At 37.4% G+C, this 18649-nt stretch overlaps 1 protein-coding gene across 2 annotated transcripts in view; it reads right to left on the bottom strand.

Annotated features, from left to right (window-relative positions):
* Positions 1–3648: 3648 nt before the first annotated feature.
* The window catches only part of LOC129237926 (uncharacterized), a 35372-nt gene continuing 20371 nt past the window's right edge, over positions 3649–18649 (bottom strand). The window contains exons 3-5 of one of the 2 annotated variants that reach the window (XM_054872915.1): positions 10293–10467; positions 3965–4163; positions 3649–3895 (exon numbers count right to left, since the gene is read on the bottom strand). In XM_054872915.1, the coding sequence (XP_054728890.1) occupies positions 3772–3895; positions 3965–4163; positions 10293–10467 (498 nt within the window). In that variant the 3' untranslated portion in view covers positions 3649–3771. Of the gene's footprint in view, positions 3934–3964; positions 4164–10292; positions 10468–18649 lie in introns of both variants that reach the window. The other variant, XM_054872916.1, reaches the window with a different exon arrangement.

Here is an 18649-nt window from a genome sequence, read left to right as displayed (position 1 = left end):
ATTTCTGTATGTGGGTACCAACAAGGTGCAAGATTCCATTCCTGCATCCAAACATGAAATTTTGTTTAGGATCAGGGAAAGATTGGTATAAACTTTTTGATAGAATTCCTGTACGAAAAATTTCCTTGGATTAAGGATGACATTTGATACTCGAGAGTACATAAATCTCGTTTCTCACCATAATGCGTACCACGGCATACCAGGCAGCGGGAAATAGCGGTCCAGTTTAAGGGTGTATTGTATGATTCCAATACAATGTCCGCATGTCCTATAATTTTATTCCTGATAACGCTAATAATTCCAAAATATTTATGGGAGCCCCGTATGGCTTCGTACATCTGAAATATTCTTTCCACACTTTTCTTCCAAGATCCGAATTCCCCTGGATCACTGGAGAATTCGCGAAAGCAACGTACGACGTCAGGTATTTTGTCTAATTCTCCTATGCCGTTTGCTGCTGCTATATTAACTTTTCGTCTACCTCAACAACATTTCTTGCATTTGCACGTTCGTTTAAAATCCTATTCACTATTTCTGTCGCTTGTCTATTTATGTCCCTATTTTCATCGTTTGGTTGAGGGTTTGGGGAATTAAGGACTGCTGGTCTCAAACTATTAATTGGATTAGTCATTTTAAATGTCAAGAGATAATTTAAATATCATTCATTTATTAGTTTTATTAAATTTAATTTAGCTAAAGTTTCCTTGCTTCAAATCTATATTTGCATTTTACAAAATATTTAACTTTTATTCAATATTATTAATTTTTTCCTTAAATTTAATTATTCTCTTATGGATTTTCCTTCTTTTAATTGGCTCATAAAAAATCGTTTACAAAATATTTAGTCTTATTCACTATTATTTTTTCAATTTAATTTCTTAATTTATTATTTCACTATTAATTTATTCAATTTAATTATTCTCTCATGGATTTTCCTTGGCTCGTAAAAATATTTTCCACTTCGCAATAATTTAACAATCGAGCTTTTAAAGTTTAACTCTACTTTTTTTCAATTATTTTCACACAATTTCCACGATTGAGCCTTAAGATTTTTCTCAATTTATGCACAAAAAAAAATTTCTTCAATTATTTCTACAAGATTTCTTAATTATTTATCGCTTAACTAAAACTTACAGTAAGGCTAGCATTATTTCTTCACCGGCTGCTAGGATGTCTCTGAAACTGGAGTATATTTACAGATTTGCCAAAGAATGTGGAAAATTCTCACAGGACTAACTATCTCTATCTCTGTCTCTATTCTTTCCTATCTCTTTCTCTGATACTTTTCTCCTTCCCTCCTTGACTATCTACCCTCTTTTCAGAGCTTTAAATACAATGGGCTTTTTAGCCTGAGTGTTTTAGGAGCCATCTCCTGGTGCTCCTTGGCTCGACCTTTTCAAATTTCAATTTTTCACCTCCAAAATTGACAATCAGCTGTCAATACATCTTTGAAAGGTTTTTCTTCATAGAAATTGCTTTGGTGGAATATTTAGGAAATTTTGGTAATTTTGGTTTGTTTAATTATTATTAACGATATGAAGAAGAGACAAGAGAAGGAAAACAGTTGGAGGAAATCCGTAAACGACGTTTACTGAAGTTTCAAAAAATTATGGCAGCAATGCCCCTCGAAATTCGATATTACATTTTATAATAAGTAATAAAAGACATATGCTTTTTTTATGTTATATGAATGCATAGTTTATAATACCTAACAAACATTTTATTAGAATTATGTCTACAAACCTGTTTTCTTTGCTGGCATCCATTTTATTTAGTTTTTACTGTGACGTTTTTATTTACACTCGTAAAAATAATGATTTGTTATACAGAAAATACAAAAACACATACAACCCGTATGTTAAAAAGTATTGTTATTATCTAGGATTAATTTACTGTATAATCTCAGATTTTGGGAGAGAAATTTTTGTATGGGAAATCTTGGTTTTTAATTACAGATTGGGAGTTAAGCGCGAAAAAGTAAAGGGTGATTTTTTAAGAGCTATAGGAAAGTTTAAAAAAAAAACATACGTAAAATTCAGAAAAATGTATGAAATTTTGATTTAAATCGCTAGTACAGTCCATATAATTTAATGTTTGAAGATTATTTCAAGCAAATGTTGACCGCGACTGCGCTTCAAATGGTCTATCCGCTTAGTCCAATTTTGGCATACTCTTTCCAATGTTTCGGCCGGTATCTCACATATAAATGCTTTAATGTTGTCTTCCAATGCGTTAATTGAAGCAGGCTTGTCTGAATAGACATGAGCTTTATCATAGCCCCACAAAAAATAATCTAAAGGCGTTATATCGCACGATCTGGGTGGCCAATTGAAAGGTCCCGAACGTGAAATAAAATGTTCACCGAACTCGCTGTGTGGCATGTGGCACCGTCTTGCTGAAACCACATGTCATGCAAGTCAAGCTCTTACATTTTGGGCAAAAAAAAGTTGGATATCATTTCACGGTAGCGCTCACCATTCACAGTTACGTTACGATTCACAGCATCTTTGAAGAAGTACGGTCCAATGATAACTTCAGCCCATAAACCGCACCAAACTGTGACCTTTTCTGGATACATTGGTAGCTCTTCCAATTCTTCTGGATGATCTTCACTCCAAAATCGACAATTATGCTTATTTACGTACCCATTGATCCAAAAATCAGCTTCGTCGCTCAACACAATTTTTCGATAAAATGTGGATCTGCAGCCAACTTTGAAAAATTCTGCGTTGCGGTAGGTCGTTCGGCTTCAATTCTTGCACCAGCTGTATTTTTAAAGGCTTCACACCTAAATCCTTTAGCAAAAAATTTCCACGTTGTTAAGTAACAGAGGTCCAATCGCTGCGAACGTCGACGAATCGATAATTGATGGTCATCATTAATACTGGCCGATACAGCTGCGATATTTTCTTCAGTTCGCACTCTACGTAAGCGTGTTGGTGGTTTGATGTCCAATAATGTAAATTTGGTTGTAAATTTAGTTACCATAGCTCGAATAGCCGCTTCAGTGGGTCAATCACTCTGACCATAAAATGGAAGAAGCGCGCGATAAACTTTCTTAACAGAACACGCATTTTTATAATAAAACACCAAAATTAAGAAAAACATTTTTTTAATAGCGGTCGCCCCTCGGCAAGCAATGGCAAACCTCCGAGTGTATTTCTGCCATGAAAAAGCTCCTCATAAAATATCTGCCGTTCGGAGTCGGCTTAAAACTGTAGGTCCCTCCATTTGTGGAACAACATCAAGACGCACACCACAAATAGGAGGAGGAGCTCGGCCAAACACCCAAAAAAGGGGCCAATTATATATACATATATATATTTATCAATTTTGAACGCAGTTACCGCACGACTATTTGTTCTAGCAATATATCAGAGAACATTAAGAACAGAAAATTGAGGACAGACTGTTTACTATAAGACAGATTTTTCTTTATATGATTTACAAATCAATTACTTTTCTTATTCCTAAGGGATTGATTCCCTTCCTCAATCTGTCCCTGTGCTCAATCAATCACATAACAACGGATATATGCGCCAAATCTGTGTTGAATTAAAATCCATTAAATATTTCAGATGTATATGTTAATAAAAAACTGGATTACGTTTGCATAAAAATTTTAAAATATATTTGATTAGAAAGGAATGTACAGAAGGGGCATATTTTAATGTTAATCTTAGGTGGATAATGCATTTTGTAAAATATCATTTTCCCCTTCGTATTTTATTTTTCTTTTATAGTGCATTGTTTTTGTGAGCAATTTTTGTTTTATTTTATAATCCTCGATGGTTTAATAAGTTTACTTGCAGGTGGAGGTAATTTACAAAAACCAGTCGCATCGAAAACAGGAAGTAATTCACGCACACGGCTTGTCTTATTTCCATCAAAAATTCTAAATAAATTACATATTTTATAAAAATGTGCGCAAGTCTGCTGTAAAACAAACAATTTATGTAAATACCGTCTTTTATAGTCAATTTTTGCACCTTTCATTTGTAGATTTGCCTCAGTCGGAAAAAATGTCGCATCGTAAAAATTCAACCCATTTTGTAATAATATATTATATTCATCCATTGATGCCAATGTTATTCGAATGACGGCTGTTGCTGATTCTCGTCGCTCTGGCTTTTCAGTAACTTCATTTCTGGCTATAATAGCTCCTTAAAAGATATAATCAAATACTTTTTAGTTGTTCCATAAATACCAGAATATATTATATGTATAATGTGTATGTAGAATATGTGTTTGTGTGTTTGTTGGGGTTGAAAAATTTAGAGAAATCGAATTTACGGTACGGATTTTCAAAGCTCAAGATTTTTGTTTTTAATTTTTAACACTTTTTTGCATTGCTGATTCTGGTCAAACAAACTCTATCACAATTTGCAAATTGGCAGCCTTATTGCAAGGTTAATAATAAATATATAAGCCATAGCCAGGAGTAATGGAATTCTCACTCGACTAAAATACTAGGTATTCCAGAGAACCCTTAGCATTCCGCATACTTTCCCAAATGTACTCAGAATATGGTTCTTCTACGCCAGAGTTCGATGCCTAGGTTTTTTGTAGAGTCTACATAAATAATCTCAATGTTGTTCAATGCTACTTTATCGTATCGGTCTAGAGAAAATTATTTTGTATATATAGCAATGCATTGCGGTTTATTTGTTGGGGTTGAGCATCAGCCCATTTGCTTTATTATTATTTTTCATGCACATATTGAATTTCGGTTACGCACTATACATACGAGGGCGGTTCGATAAGTACCCGTGATTGATGACAGAGAGTATTCCTGAGGGAAGTTGGTTTTAGCATCGTCTATCAAACGACGGCAAAAAATGTCAGACTGATTAATAGATTAGTTTGAACTTGACAGCTATTATAGTAAGACGTGTTTCGTGATTTTCGCTAAGATGGGAAAAGATCAGTATCGTTCGGTAATTCAATTTTTGTTTTTGGATGGGAAACATAGTTATTATTGGTTCAACGAATTTAAACGTGGGCGAAAATCCGTTTTTGATGAGGAGCTACCATTACGCGGGACAGATGCGGCTACCGAAGAAAATATTCAAAATGGCCCCGACATAATTCCCGCTGATTGGGGAAGTAGTAGAGGCCATAGATGTGTCGACTGGAACGGCAATTAATGTTTTACATGATAAGTAGACGATGGAAAAATTGTCGATTTTTTTGAATAGGAACGGAATCATCCTCATGGATTTTCTAGAAAAAGGAAGAACGATCACTGGACAATACTACAGTGAGTTATTGGATCTTCTCTTTCTTAATTGGCGCTATAACCGCTTACGCGATTTTGGCCGAGTTTAACAAAGCGCGCCAGTCGTTTCTTTCTCGTGCTAACCCGCGCCAGTTGGACACACCAAGTGAAGCCAAGTCCTTCTCCACCTGATCTTTCCAACGCAGTGGAGGCCGCCCTCTTCCTCTGCTACCACCAGCTGGTACCGCATCGAATACTTTCAAAGCCGGAGCGTTTGTATCCATTCGGACGACATGACCCAGCCAACGTAGCCGCTGGATCTTTATTCGCTGCGCTATGTCTATGTCGTCGTAAAGCTCATACAGCTCATCGTTCCATCGTCTGCGATATTCGCCGTTGCCAACGTGCAAAGGTCCAAAAATCTTACGCAGAATCTTTCTCTCGAACACTCCAAGCGTCGCTTCATCGGATGTTGTCATCGTCCAAGCTTCTGCGCCATACGTTAGGACGGGCATGATGAGAGTCTTGTAGAGTGTTAGTTTTGTTCGTCGAGAGAGGACTTTACTACTCAATTGCCTACTTAGTCCAAAGTAGCACTTGTTGGCAAGAGAGATTCTACGTTGGATTTCAAGGCTGACATTGTTATCGGTGTTAATGCTGGTTCCTAAATAGACGAAGTCTTTTACAACCTCGAAATTATAACTGTCTACAGTGACGTGGGTGCCGATACGCGAGTGCGCCGACTGTTTGTTTGAAGACAGGAGGTACTTCGTTTTGTCCTCGTTCACCACCAGACCCATTCGCTTTGCCTCTTTATCCAGTTTGGAGAAGGCAGAACTAACAGCGCGATTGTTAAGGCCGATGATGTCAATATCATCGGCATACGCCAGCAATTGTACGCTCTTATAAAAAATTGTGCCCGAGCGATTAAGTTCTGCGGCTCGTACGATGCTCTCCAACATCAGGTTAAAGAAGTCACACGACAGCGAGTCACCCTGTCTGAAACCTCGTTTGGTATCAAACGGCTCGGAGAGGTCCTTCCCAATTCTGACGGCGCTGCTGGTGTTGAGCAACGTCATCTTACATAGCCGTATTAGTTTTGCGGGGATACCAAATTCAGACATCGCGGCATACAGGTAACTCCTTTCCGTACTGTCGAATGCAGCTTTGAAGTCGACGAAAAGATGGTGTGTGTCGATTCTCCTTTCATGGGTCTTTTCCAAGATTTGGCGTATTGAGAATATTTGGTCGATGGTAGACTTTCCAGGTCTGAAGCCACACTGATAAGGTCCAATCAGTTGGTTGACGGTGGGCTTCAGCCTTTCACACAATACGCTCGCTAGAACCTTATAGGCGATATTTAGAAGACTAATCCCGCGGTAATTGGCACAAATTGCAGGATCGCCCTTCTTATGGATTGGGCAGAGCACACTTAAATTCCAATCGGCAGGCATGCTTTCATCCGACCATATTTTGCATAGGAGCTGATGCATGCACCTTACCAGCTCCTCGCCGCCATGTTTGAATAGCTCAGCCGGCAGTCCGTCGGCGCCCGCGGCTTTGTTGTTCTTTAGCCGCGTTATCGCTATTCTCACCTCGTCATGATCGGGTAGCGGAACGACAATTCCGTCGTCAACGATTGGGGTATCGGGATCTTCACTTTCTCGGTGACATGCGCAGCTGTCACTGTTTAATAGGTTCGAGAAGTGTTCCCTCCATAATCTAAGATTGCTCTGTACGTCAGTCACCAGTTCGCCGTCTTTGTTCTTACAGGAAAACGCCCCGGTCTTGAAACCTTCTGTAAGCCGCCGAACTTTCTGGTAGAATTTTCGGGCGTTGTTCCTGTTGGCCAGCATCTCAAGCTCTTCGCACTCACGTATTTCGGCCTCTCGTTTCTTCTTTCGGATAATACGTCTCTCTTCCTTTTTCAGCTCTCTGTAGCGATCCCACATGGCTCGCGTTGCGCCCGATCGCAGCGTGGCTCTATAGGCGGCATCCTTTCTTTCTGCGGCAGCATGACATTCCTCGTCGTACCAGTTGTTTTTTCGGGCTCGCCGGAATCCGATTTCTTCTTCGGCGGCGGTACGTAGAGAACGAGAAATGTTGCTCCATTGTTCGTGGATGCCGGTTTGTTGGGCAGTACTCTCTGAGAGCAGGAGTGAGAGTCGAGTGGCGAATCTTCTGGCTGTCTGTTGTGATTGCAGCTTTTCGATGCCGAACATTCTTTGCGTAGGTAGATGCACGTTTTTTGCTGCACAGAGGCGTATGCGCAGTTTGGCTGCAACAAGGTAGTGATCCGAGTCAATGTTGGGTCCTCGGATCGTACGTACATCTAATACACTAGAAGCGTGTCTTCCATCTATCACAACATGATCGATCTGGTTTCGTGTTTTTCGATCAGGAGACAGCCAGGTGGCTTGGTGAATCTTCTTATGCTGGAATCTGGTGCTGCAGACTACCATGTTTCGGGCCCCGGCGAAGTCGATCAGCCTCTGTCCGTTACCGGATGTTTCGTTGTGCAGGCTGAATTTTCCGACTGTTGGACCAAAAATTCCCTCCTTGCCCACCCTGGCGTTGAAGTCACCAAGCACGATTTTTATGTCGTGGCGGGGGCAGCGCTCATAGGAACGTTCCAGGCGCTCATAGAAGGAATCTTTGGTCGCATCGTCCTTCTCTTCCGTCGGGGCGTGGGCGCAAATTAGCGATATGTTGAAAAATCTGGCTTTGATGCGGATTGTTGCGAGACGCTCGTCCACCGGAGTGAACGACAGTACTTGGCGACGAAGTCTCTCTCCCACAACAAATCCGACACCGAATTTGCGCTCCTTTACATGGCAGCTGTAGTAGACGTCGCAAGGTCCTATGGTTTTCTTTCCTTGCCCCGTCCATCGCATCTCTTGGATGGCAGTGATGTCAGCCTTTACTCTTACGAGGACATCAACCAGCCGGGCAGAGGCACCTTCCCCATTAAGGGACCGGACATTCCAGGTGCATGCCCTCAAATCGTATTCCTTAGTTCCTTAGAGTTATTGGATCGCTTTCACAAAATTGAAGGAGACACGACCGCATTTGGCGAAAAAGAAGGTGCTGTTTCACCACTATGACGCACCAAGAGTTGCCGCCGCCAAATTTGCATGAATGGCGTTATGAATTGCTGCCGCACCCCCCCGTATTCACCCGATCTGGCTCCCTGCGGGTTTTTCTTGTCCCTTAACATGAAAAAATGGCTCGCGGGAAAAAAATTAATTCAAACGAGGAAGTCATCGCCGAGACGGAGGCGCATTTTTGATAGTTCGAGAAATCCTATTTTTTGGAGGGGTTATAAAATGGCTGGAGCTTTGGGAGAAGTGTATCTTTCTAAAAGGAGTCTAGGTTGAAAAATAAAAAAAAAAATTGAAAAATTGGTGTCTTCATTTCTAACACGGGTACTTATTGAAACCCTCTCGTATAATTAAGATAATATAGATCATAAGAGTTAAGTTGAATCCAATTTTATGATTGGATCTAGTTTGAAAGCGTGTTCGACCTCCAAACTCTTCTATTAGGTTTACATTGGATAGTCATTAGTCATAAATTGACAAAAATTGTAAAACAGCAAAAGCATGAAGCAATAATTATAAGTGAGATCTTGAGCTACTTAATAAACCGCAATGTCCTTTTGAAAAAGCTACTTATTATTTTAGACCAAATTGTAAAGAAAATGCACCCAAAAGCATAGAAATGAAAACTTTTGCTAAAAAAGTTAGCAGGCAACACTGCTTTTATGGTGCCAGAAAACGTGGGCAAAAGAGAGACGCAAAATTTGTTCACGTCGCAAAAGACAAAATGAAAAGAAAAAATTTGGGTTAAATCGTGCTGCATTTCACTAAAACCAGGCGAAAAATTTTACGTGTATCACTTTTCAGCGCCGGTTTTCGAGATCGGCCCAGATTGGAAGAGGGCGAAATTGTTTAGTGATGCTCTTCTGATGCTTATCGAAATTTACATTGCTGAAATAAGCCCGAGACTGAAAATCCTTCGGCTAATACTTCTACGCAAACAGAGTAAATCCTTTTTTATTAAAAAGTATAGTTTTATTTAAATGAATCTTGATAAATCAAGATCATGATCTCAAGATCATACGAGGTGTGTTAAAAAAATAAGGCGAATTATGAAATTTCGACTTTCGATTATTATTTTTTTTTTATGTAGGTACACTCGTCTCGAAGATACGAGTATGTTCACAGTTTTAGCAATATAGCATGTTTAGTTTGTTTGTGAGAGGCATAAATAAGACAAGTGTTTTGCGCGTTCGGTGATCGTCTTAATGAACGACTTGTGAAACTGGATACATTCAAATCACATATTAGTCAAATACTTTTTGAGGGGCAAATAAAAAAGTTGAAAGAGTCGGAAGTTGGGCTTATGGCACAGGAAATATCCAAAATTTGTACATGCATTGACATAGATCTTCGGAGAATAGGGAAATATCTTTTTTGTGGATATTAAGATATAGGTTCTCAAAGCTTTTGTGAAACGCACGAATGTTGCAAAATTTTTTAAAAATCAAATTGTATTTTACATCTGTATAGTTTTGGTTATCAGAGTTAGTTGTCAAACTACGAGGGTTTGGGGTTAAGATATCCATCTCTCTAAAAAAATCATAGCAAATTTTGGAAACATTGCTAAATTAGAGCTTTATAAACAAAAATACGATGAAATATAGTCTAGAAAGAACTCGGTAACTAGGCACATATATATACATATGTAGATGCCAATCACATGCGTTTCCAATATATAAATACATATGTGACGAATCCACGGGAAAGTAATATAATATAAAATTATTCTATGGTTTACATCGACCTTTTTTCAATTTTGTACTACCTTTTCAGAAAGGGGATAGATAAACTTATACCCCTTTTGCTTTTCTTGCAAATTGCATTAATGGACTAGGTAGCATCCGAAATCAGTTGTCAAACTTTACACAACCTTTTATTAATGAATCATGTGCAAAAGTTTATAAGTCAAAAATTAATTATAAATGTAATGGATCTAAAATTATTGAAACAATTATAGTTTCTCATCGAATTACCTTCTTGGACCTTTTCCGTCGATATAGCTGATTGGGTTTGGTAATGAAGGCGCACTACTTCAACTACTGAATCGAATTTATATAATGCATGTCTAATGTCTTCAACAGGTAGATCTTCGGGAACGTCCATGACGAAGAGTGTAAAGGTTTTTTTCGGTCGGCAAGGGATCGCTATCTGCAAAGGAATCCGTGACACTTTTATTTCGTAGTAATTAAAATTAAATAAAATTTTCTTAGTAACCTTTTATATACCTATGAATTTGTTTCTGAAAAGTATGCAATATAAATTAAGCAAAATATTAATTTGAAATTATAAATATTGTACCTGGCTGGAAGAAAAGAAAATCTTTATAACTAAGTGTCTATATGATTCGAAAACGAAAAGACTTAACGATTATGTTGTGATAAACGGACGACGGCTTTAGTGTTGCAGATGCAAAAAATAAATAAAGAGTAATACTTTTTTTCGTAAAAAATCCAATTCCACTGTACCTAGACCCAGTCTTCTTAATATGGCATATAAAATTTCATTTTCTGAAAGACTGAATCCAACAAAGGTGGCATCCCCCAAGTTCAATTTGTTTAAAAATATTAGAAACAGAAAAATTATGTTCAAAGCAAACATCGAATGATATTTACATCATCACATCAATTTTATTCTAATATTAAATATTGGGTAGTCGAAAAAGTCTTTTCGTATTTTGTCAAGAGATGTCGTTGGAGTCATCTATCTCCAGTGCTACCAATCACATTGTGTCATATCATATGGTGTTAGAAAGGTGACATTTTAAGCTTCATTTAACCAAAAAAAATTAAATTCGGAGAAGTTGAAAAAAAAGTTATAGCTGTTCAAAAATTAGTGAAAATAATGAAGAAATTCGCTATATTTTGAAATTTTTGTATAAAAAAGGGAAGAATGCCACGCAAGACAGCAATGAAATTTGTGAAGTTTACGGAGACGATGCTGTTCGTGTAGCACAACAATGGTTCGCTCGCTTCCGCTCTGGAAATTTCGATGTGAAAGATGCACCTCGCTGCGGTCGACCTATTGTTGAAAAAGTCGATGAAATTATGGAAAAGATTGACCAGGACCGTCTTATAAGCTGCCATGACATCGCCAAGGCACTAAACATTCATCATCAAACGGTTTTAAACCATTTAAAAAAGGCTGGTTACAAAAAGAAGCTCGATGTTTGGGGACCACATGAGTTGTCTGTGAAAAATTTAATGAACCGAATTAACATCTGCGATTCTTTGCTGAAACGAAATGAAATCGAACCATTTCTGAAGCGAATGGTAACAGGAGACGAAAAGTGGATCAAATACGACAATAATGTGCGAAAAAGATCATGGTGCAAGGGAAGTAAAACTCAACAAGCGGCCAGAACTGATCAGCAGAAAGGGTGTCGTCTTCCAGCAGGACAACGCTAGGCCACACACATCTTTGATGACTCGGCAAAAATTGGGAGAGCTTGGCGGGGAAGTTTTGATGCATCCACCATATAGCCCTGACCTTGCACCATCGGACTACCATTTGTTTCGGTCAATGCAGAACTCCCTTAATGGAGTAAAGTTGACTTGAAGAGAAGCCTGTGAAAATTACTTGTCACAGTTTTTCGCTGAGAAACCACAAAAGTTTTACACTGATGGAATAATGTCTCTAGAAGGAAAATGGCAAAAGATGGTCGACCAAAATGGTACATATTATATTTGGTTCAATAAAGTTCATTATAAATATAAAAAAAATGAGTTGAAGTTTGATTAGAAATACGAAAAGACTTTTTCGACTACCCAATATAATTCAGAAGGTAAGTGAAATATCACACTGTTGAATTTACTTTTATTATTTATTTTAGGAAAATTTTATTTTGATGGCCCACGTTTTAAAAAATGGGTTTTAATTTAAAAAAATATAATATGTATGATATATTAATTTTTAATTGAAAGTTAACTTTTTTATAAAAACTTATTTCCACAATTAAAGGGTTTGGGTGCGACTAGAGTCTTATATTAATAATCTACAATACAAATTATCTTACAGACTTGACACAAATGTAAAGAAAAGCAAGCCAAATGTGGCAACTATAATACTAGCAATCACTATAAATACAATATTAAGTAACTAAATTTAGATTTTTTACAAAATTAGATCTGGATAATGCAAAATTAAGCTGGCTGGTATTACATAATGAATTATAGTCTCGAAGTGCGCGAGCAATGGGTGCATTACTCGCAAATTTAGTCTTAAAGTTTTCTCCATAGAACCGGTAAATATTTCGAAGACTTCTTGGGGGAACATTAAAGCTTATCCGCTCAGTAGATCTGGGCAGTCGACGATACTTAAGGGGTAACACCACTGTAGAAATTTCAAAAAATTGATTTTTTTTTATAAGCTTAAAAAATTCTTTGAACCTTTTAAAATACAGAACAAAAAGTTTTATACGTTACCGAAGTTTATTTCATAAATATTTTAAGCTTTTAACCAAGCGTTAGTGACTGCTACCTAACGACTTCTCCAAATTTCCAAACTTTAAACGCGTTTTTCTCAAAACACGTTTTCTGAAATTGGCACGCAGCATAACTCAAACAATTTTAAATATTTTTAATCAGGTTTTTCACTACGTCTGTATAATAACCTTCTTAAGAGAAGAGCGTAGGGGATTTTCGATAGATTAATTGTTATAATTATTTAAGTGCCGTTTTTTTAGTCCAAAATAGAGTTTTTTCCTTCAAATGCTTGCTAATTCCACAAAAATAAATATTTTTTAAATCCCCTACGTGTTTCTCTAGCTATTCTTATCTAGATTAAGAAAAAAAATGTTTCTTTGTTCCAGATTAAAATTTGCACCCTCTGTGCTGCGTGCCGCGGAGCTCCTTCAAGAGAAACCACATTACAAAAATGTCTCCAATGCCGCCATTTTGTAAAATTTTTCGATCAAACTTTGTAGTTTTGTATTTTAGTATATAAGTAATAACTTCCCAAATCAGAGTGATTGTTTCCCCTTTCCTTCTATACAAAAAAATTCTTTAAAAATCGTGTTTATTTTACGCGTGTACAGTGGTGTTACCCCTTAACAACACTAAAAATAAACGAAAGAGAAAGGACTGTCTTCTATTTTCAAGAGATTCTATGTAGATTAATTGGCTTTAGCCGAGAATTATAGGATGGAACAGGCGACTCAGAAGAACATTTTTTCGAACGCGTTCTATTCTATTAATCGAGAGAGACTTACGACTCCATCAGTTTATAGGTATACGGATAAGAAAATTCAGTTGTATAGCGACGGATGAAGCTTAGAACCGAATACGATTTTGAAAGAATCAAATTAATGTGGCCTTTGAAGGAAAATTTTGTATTGAATAGCACTCCAAGACCATTAAACTCTGTAGATGTAGATGTAGAACATCCTTTGAAATGGTGTAGGATGTGCTAAAAATGCACTGACGCCTTGAAAATGTTAAATGAAAACATTTTTTAATTTTTGAGGACAGACGCGATCTTTTGCACCAACGATGAAGATTGTTCATGTCGAGTTGAAGCTTCTGAGCATCCACTGAGTCATTAACAGACGAGAAGATTTTTAAATCATCCGCGAAGAGCGAGAAATTAGAAAAAGTAAAACATTTGCTTTTGTCATTGATAAAAATAACAAAAAGAAGTGGCCCTAAGATGCTCCCTTGAAGTAGCAACAAAGTGGTGCGATAAAACACAATCAACTTTTACCACAAAACGTCTGTCCGTCAAATATGACTTAAGCCATTGCAGAAAGGTGGAGTGAAAGCCCAAGCAAGCCAACTTGTTTACTAAAATCTCGTGCGACACTTTGTCAAATGCCTTAGAGAAGTCAATGTAGGCGCAATCAACTTGGAGCCATTTGAAAACGATAGAATAGATGATTCGCTAAAAATAGCAAGATTAGAATCTGTGGAACAGTTACAAAATCATGTTGGTTTGGGTTAATTAAAGACTTAACCGCAAAATAAATTTTGTCCTTTACAATGCATTCAAACAGTTTAGCGATGATTGATAGCTTAGAAATTAGCGTTTAATTACGAATATCATTTTTTCTTCCATTTTTAAAAAAAGGCGTAGTGATTGTAAACTTCCAATCATTTAAGAAAGTGCCCATAGATAAAGATTTATTAAAAATAATCTCTAGAGGAATTGCTAACGCTGGACAATTCTTAAGTAGAATAGTTGAAAGACCAGCAGCATCTGTATGTGACGACGGTTTGAAAGAAAGCATCCCCCTTGTAAATGTCATCAGATGAGATGTGCAGATTGCCAAAATTTAGAGATGAGTATATCTCGGGTGTAAAGTTAGGGAATACCTCATCAACTGAAACATAATTAGACATAAAAAAGTCTGCAAATAAGTTAGCTAATTCAGCAGGCGTACTTGTTCATTTATTATCCAACATCATCGAAGCAGGTATACTCGAGCTTGACTTTTCAGATTTTACAAAATTCCAAAATGACTTCGGATTAGCTTTGATGTTCCGCTCAGTATTAAGTATATAGTTAGTTTTTGAAAAGCGGATCATCTAAGGACTTAAATTTCTTTTGAAAATGCTTGTACTTTGCAAAAAATAACTAATTACTTTGTGCTTTAAATTTCTTGATTTGCTTATTATGCCAAGGTGACTTATAACAGCGCCTCTCTTTTAAAGGAATATTATTAATGCAAAATTCATGCATTACTGATTTAAAATAAGAAAAACAACTGTGAATGCTCAATTCGGACAATAATTCATCCCATTTAAATTCTAAAAGGGAATTATTTAAGTTGACATAATCACAGGATGCATAATTAAAAATAGTTTCATCAAAACACGATAAAAGTAAAAACTCATATAAATTTAGCTTAATTTTATGCTCAGGAGACTACATACATATCTACAAAGAGAGATAGTAATTCATAGTGACATTGCTAGATGAGAGACCCGCGTTTGCGGAATTTTTACACCAATATGTTGCATAAATTAAAATTGCTATTAGGCGGGATATAGAAGGCGATCAAATATTATATATAATATTATAAACAGTCACATGATTCAGAGCCCTTGATGCAGAGGCAAAGATGATCAAGCAACGAGTCGTCATTTTTGTGCGTAATTGAAAACGCACGATACCTTCTTTTGACTGCAATTAGAACACCACCACCTCTTAAGCAATCAGTTTTAGCAGCATCGCGGTCTTTACGAAGAACGAAATATTGTATACGAATATTGTATATAATATACCTTTAGCCCACACTTTAGTAGGTCATTAAACGTCAAATTAGTCGCAATTGAATCGTTTCGATTCCTGGAATTTGGCTTCAATTTACTAGTACCGCTTGATTTTTGATACAAGCCATTATGTTTTCCTCAGTGACGGTGGGCTTAAAGGAAGACAAGTGTAACCATCTTCTTGAGTCAATAACATCTACGCTCAGCTTTTTTATTTTTACCTTTCTTACTTTGCACTTTTTCCCACTGTGATTGTGCGAGAGAAAGAGGAGCTGAAGCAGTAGCAGTAGCTGATTTGAGAAAAGCATTGGCAGCATTAAAAATTTGTAATGAATTTGTACTTGTACTCATAATTGACGCGGAGAACGCAGAGCTCAGCCCGTTTCTTAAGCCAGTGTGAACTGAGGCAGCAACAGCATAAGTAAGGAAGTCATCCCTCTCAGTTCTAGCTACGAATACGGTGGAAGCCGGCGAAATTGAAGATGGAAGAATGGAAAATATTGAATTGTTGTTGTTTTTGCTAACATCGCGAGTATTGACAAGAGAGGTTTTTTGCGAAGCATCATTTATGCCATCAGATGTGGTAGCTGCTGCAGCGGCGTAAGTATTTTTTTCTTCAGCTATTATGAGTAATTTCAGATCACGATGAATTTAGCCGTTAGTTATGTAATATGGTACGTTTGTAATCATTCTTAGGGTTTTTGTCTGGAACCTTTGGAGTATTTCGATGTAAGAGTGAGCTGCAATGCCTCAGAGTTGTATGCCATAGACCCATATATGTACATATGTTTTATGGAGGGACCTACAGTTTTAAGCCGACTCCGAATGGCAGATATTTTTTATCTAAAGTTTTTTCCTGACAGAAATACACTCTGAGGTTTGCCACTGCCTGCCGAAAGACGACCACTATTAGAAAAAACTTTTTCTTCATTTTAGTGTTTCATGTACGGAAATATGAACCTATGTACTCCGAATGGTAGTGACGCACCAACTCATTCGGCTATCGCAGCGGATATTGCGTAACATTATTTTGGGGTATGGTTACATAATTGAGTTTTACGGGAGGGCAAATACTTCGTGGAGTGTAAAAGTTACTTACTGATTTTGTCTCATTGGATTTTATTCTGCAATTTCTTAACCATTGGTTAAATTATCAAGTCCTTTTTGGAATTTGGGGCTTAGAGTCAATTGCGGAAAAGCGCTGTCATCTGCAAACGTTCCGACGACACTTTCCTCAATGACTGGTAAATCGTGGGTTTAGAGCAAGTATAGTACTAGGCCTATCATACTGCCCTGGAGTACACCAGCAAAGCTTCAAAGAGTCCAGAATGTTCTTCGTTTTACTTAACAAAGAAAGATCGGTCTTTGAGGTAGCACTTGATAAAAGTGTACTACTTTTTGGCTCAAAAGCTTTGTGAATACTATTTACGAGTCTGCGTACCTATTCGATGGCACCGTGTATCTTGGGATTAATTTTCGGTCTTCAATTACGTGCATCAATCTTTTGAGAAAAATGGATTCCATAACTTTAAGGGCAATGGGTAATAAGCTAATGGGGCGATAAGGCGGTACTTTTTTCAGGTTTTTGCGGCTTTCCATTGGGGAAAACAAAACCAGTTATTATGATAGCATTGTATATATTCCTAAGAAAAGAGATTCCTTCATCAGGCAGTTGTTTAAGTACTTCTCTTTTGATGAAATAATATCCGGGGGCTTTCTTTGTTTTTTATTGCCGCTTTTATTTCTTTCTTCGAAAATGCATTTATAGCCGGGTCCATTCGGTGAATGAGTTCCAGGGTGTCTTTGAGTTTTTGAGCAGTGATTAGCTTAATATGAAAACTCGGGATAAGTGCCGAGCAAATTTAGCCCATTTATTATTTTCATTTCAATGGCTGATTGTGTTAAAGCTGATATTTTTAATTTTTGGCAGATTCCCAAAGTGAGTAGTCAGTGGCAGGGGTTACATCGTTACTACCTCAGTAAGTTCTTGAGTTGTGTTCTTTTTCGGAAAATATTTGAGCTCATGTGTGAGCAAGTTTAATGTTCTATTGTCTTAAGGATGTCTATGTACTTCTTTGCCAGCCGTTTTCTTTTTAATTTCTTTTTAACCACCCGGGATACTTGGGTGTGTTGTCGCTTGGTGAGGGAGCGTGTTGAGTTCCATTCCACATGTTGAAAGCAATTATTGAAGAGCTCTACAGCGTTTATAATATCTTCACTGCACTTGAATGGGTGCTTAGGGTTAATTGTTGAAATTAATAGTGTTCGAAAGTAAAACCAATCGCTTTTATTATTATGGAGACAGCAGTTGGAAAATGAGTCAACTGATTCTTTATTTAGAGCGATCATTACGGGAGAGTTACGGAGGATCATTCATAACATGAGCTGCAGGATATTTCACTAGCTGGAATGCCTTTCGCTACGCAGAAATCGATGAGATCGGGGATTTTATTTGTCAGTTGGCCAATATGTTGGGGAGACTAAGAAGGCTGTGGTGAGTTTCGATTTGGTTATAGCTGCTAGGAGTTGGCGACCTTTTGGGGTAGGGAGTCGGGATAAATGGGCCTTTCGAGTTTTCCACAACAATATTTATGGCTTCAATAGCTTCTTTATAGTAAGAATATATTCTGTACTGTTTAATGCGGCTTTTAATAAGAATAGCAGAGCCAGCATGAGCTTTTTTATGCATTGTTTGATATGGCTTGTAATTTGGAGTTCGAAAATAGCTTTTATCTATAAAATGAGTTTCGGATATTAGGAGAATATCTATGCTGTGAGATTTGAGTAGCGTTTTTAATTCTAGTATATGTTGTAGAGCCCATTGGTATTCCAAATAAGAATATTCACGAGCTTGAACGGTTCAATTTTTGTGTCGTGAGAGTAACGAGCAGATTCATCATTGATGAAAATCGTTGCAAGACTTGTCTGAGAAGCATCAACAGTTCTCGCATTTCACTTGATGTCTTGAATGTTGTTTCTTATTTTGACTACTTGAGAGTATGAAGCGAGTTCGGGTTGTGCTTGGGCGGTTGAGTGACAGAGATGGGTCTAAATGAACTTTGTGACCGGGCGAGAGGTGTAGGTTCCCATCCTTTTTTCTCAGTGACGGGCGCTTAAGAGGCAAA

Source organism: Anastrepha obliqua, chromosome 2, assembly GCF_027943255.1.
Source record: "Anastrepha obliqua isolate idAnaObli1 chromosome 2, idAnaObli1_1.0, whole genome shotgun sequence".
NCBI classification, from domain to species: Eukaryota; Metazoa; Arthropoda; class Insecta; order Diptera; family Tephritidae; genus Anastrepha; species Anastrepha obliqua.
This window is presented reverse-complemented; position numbering and strand designations above follow the sequence as displayed.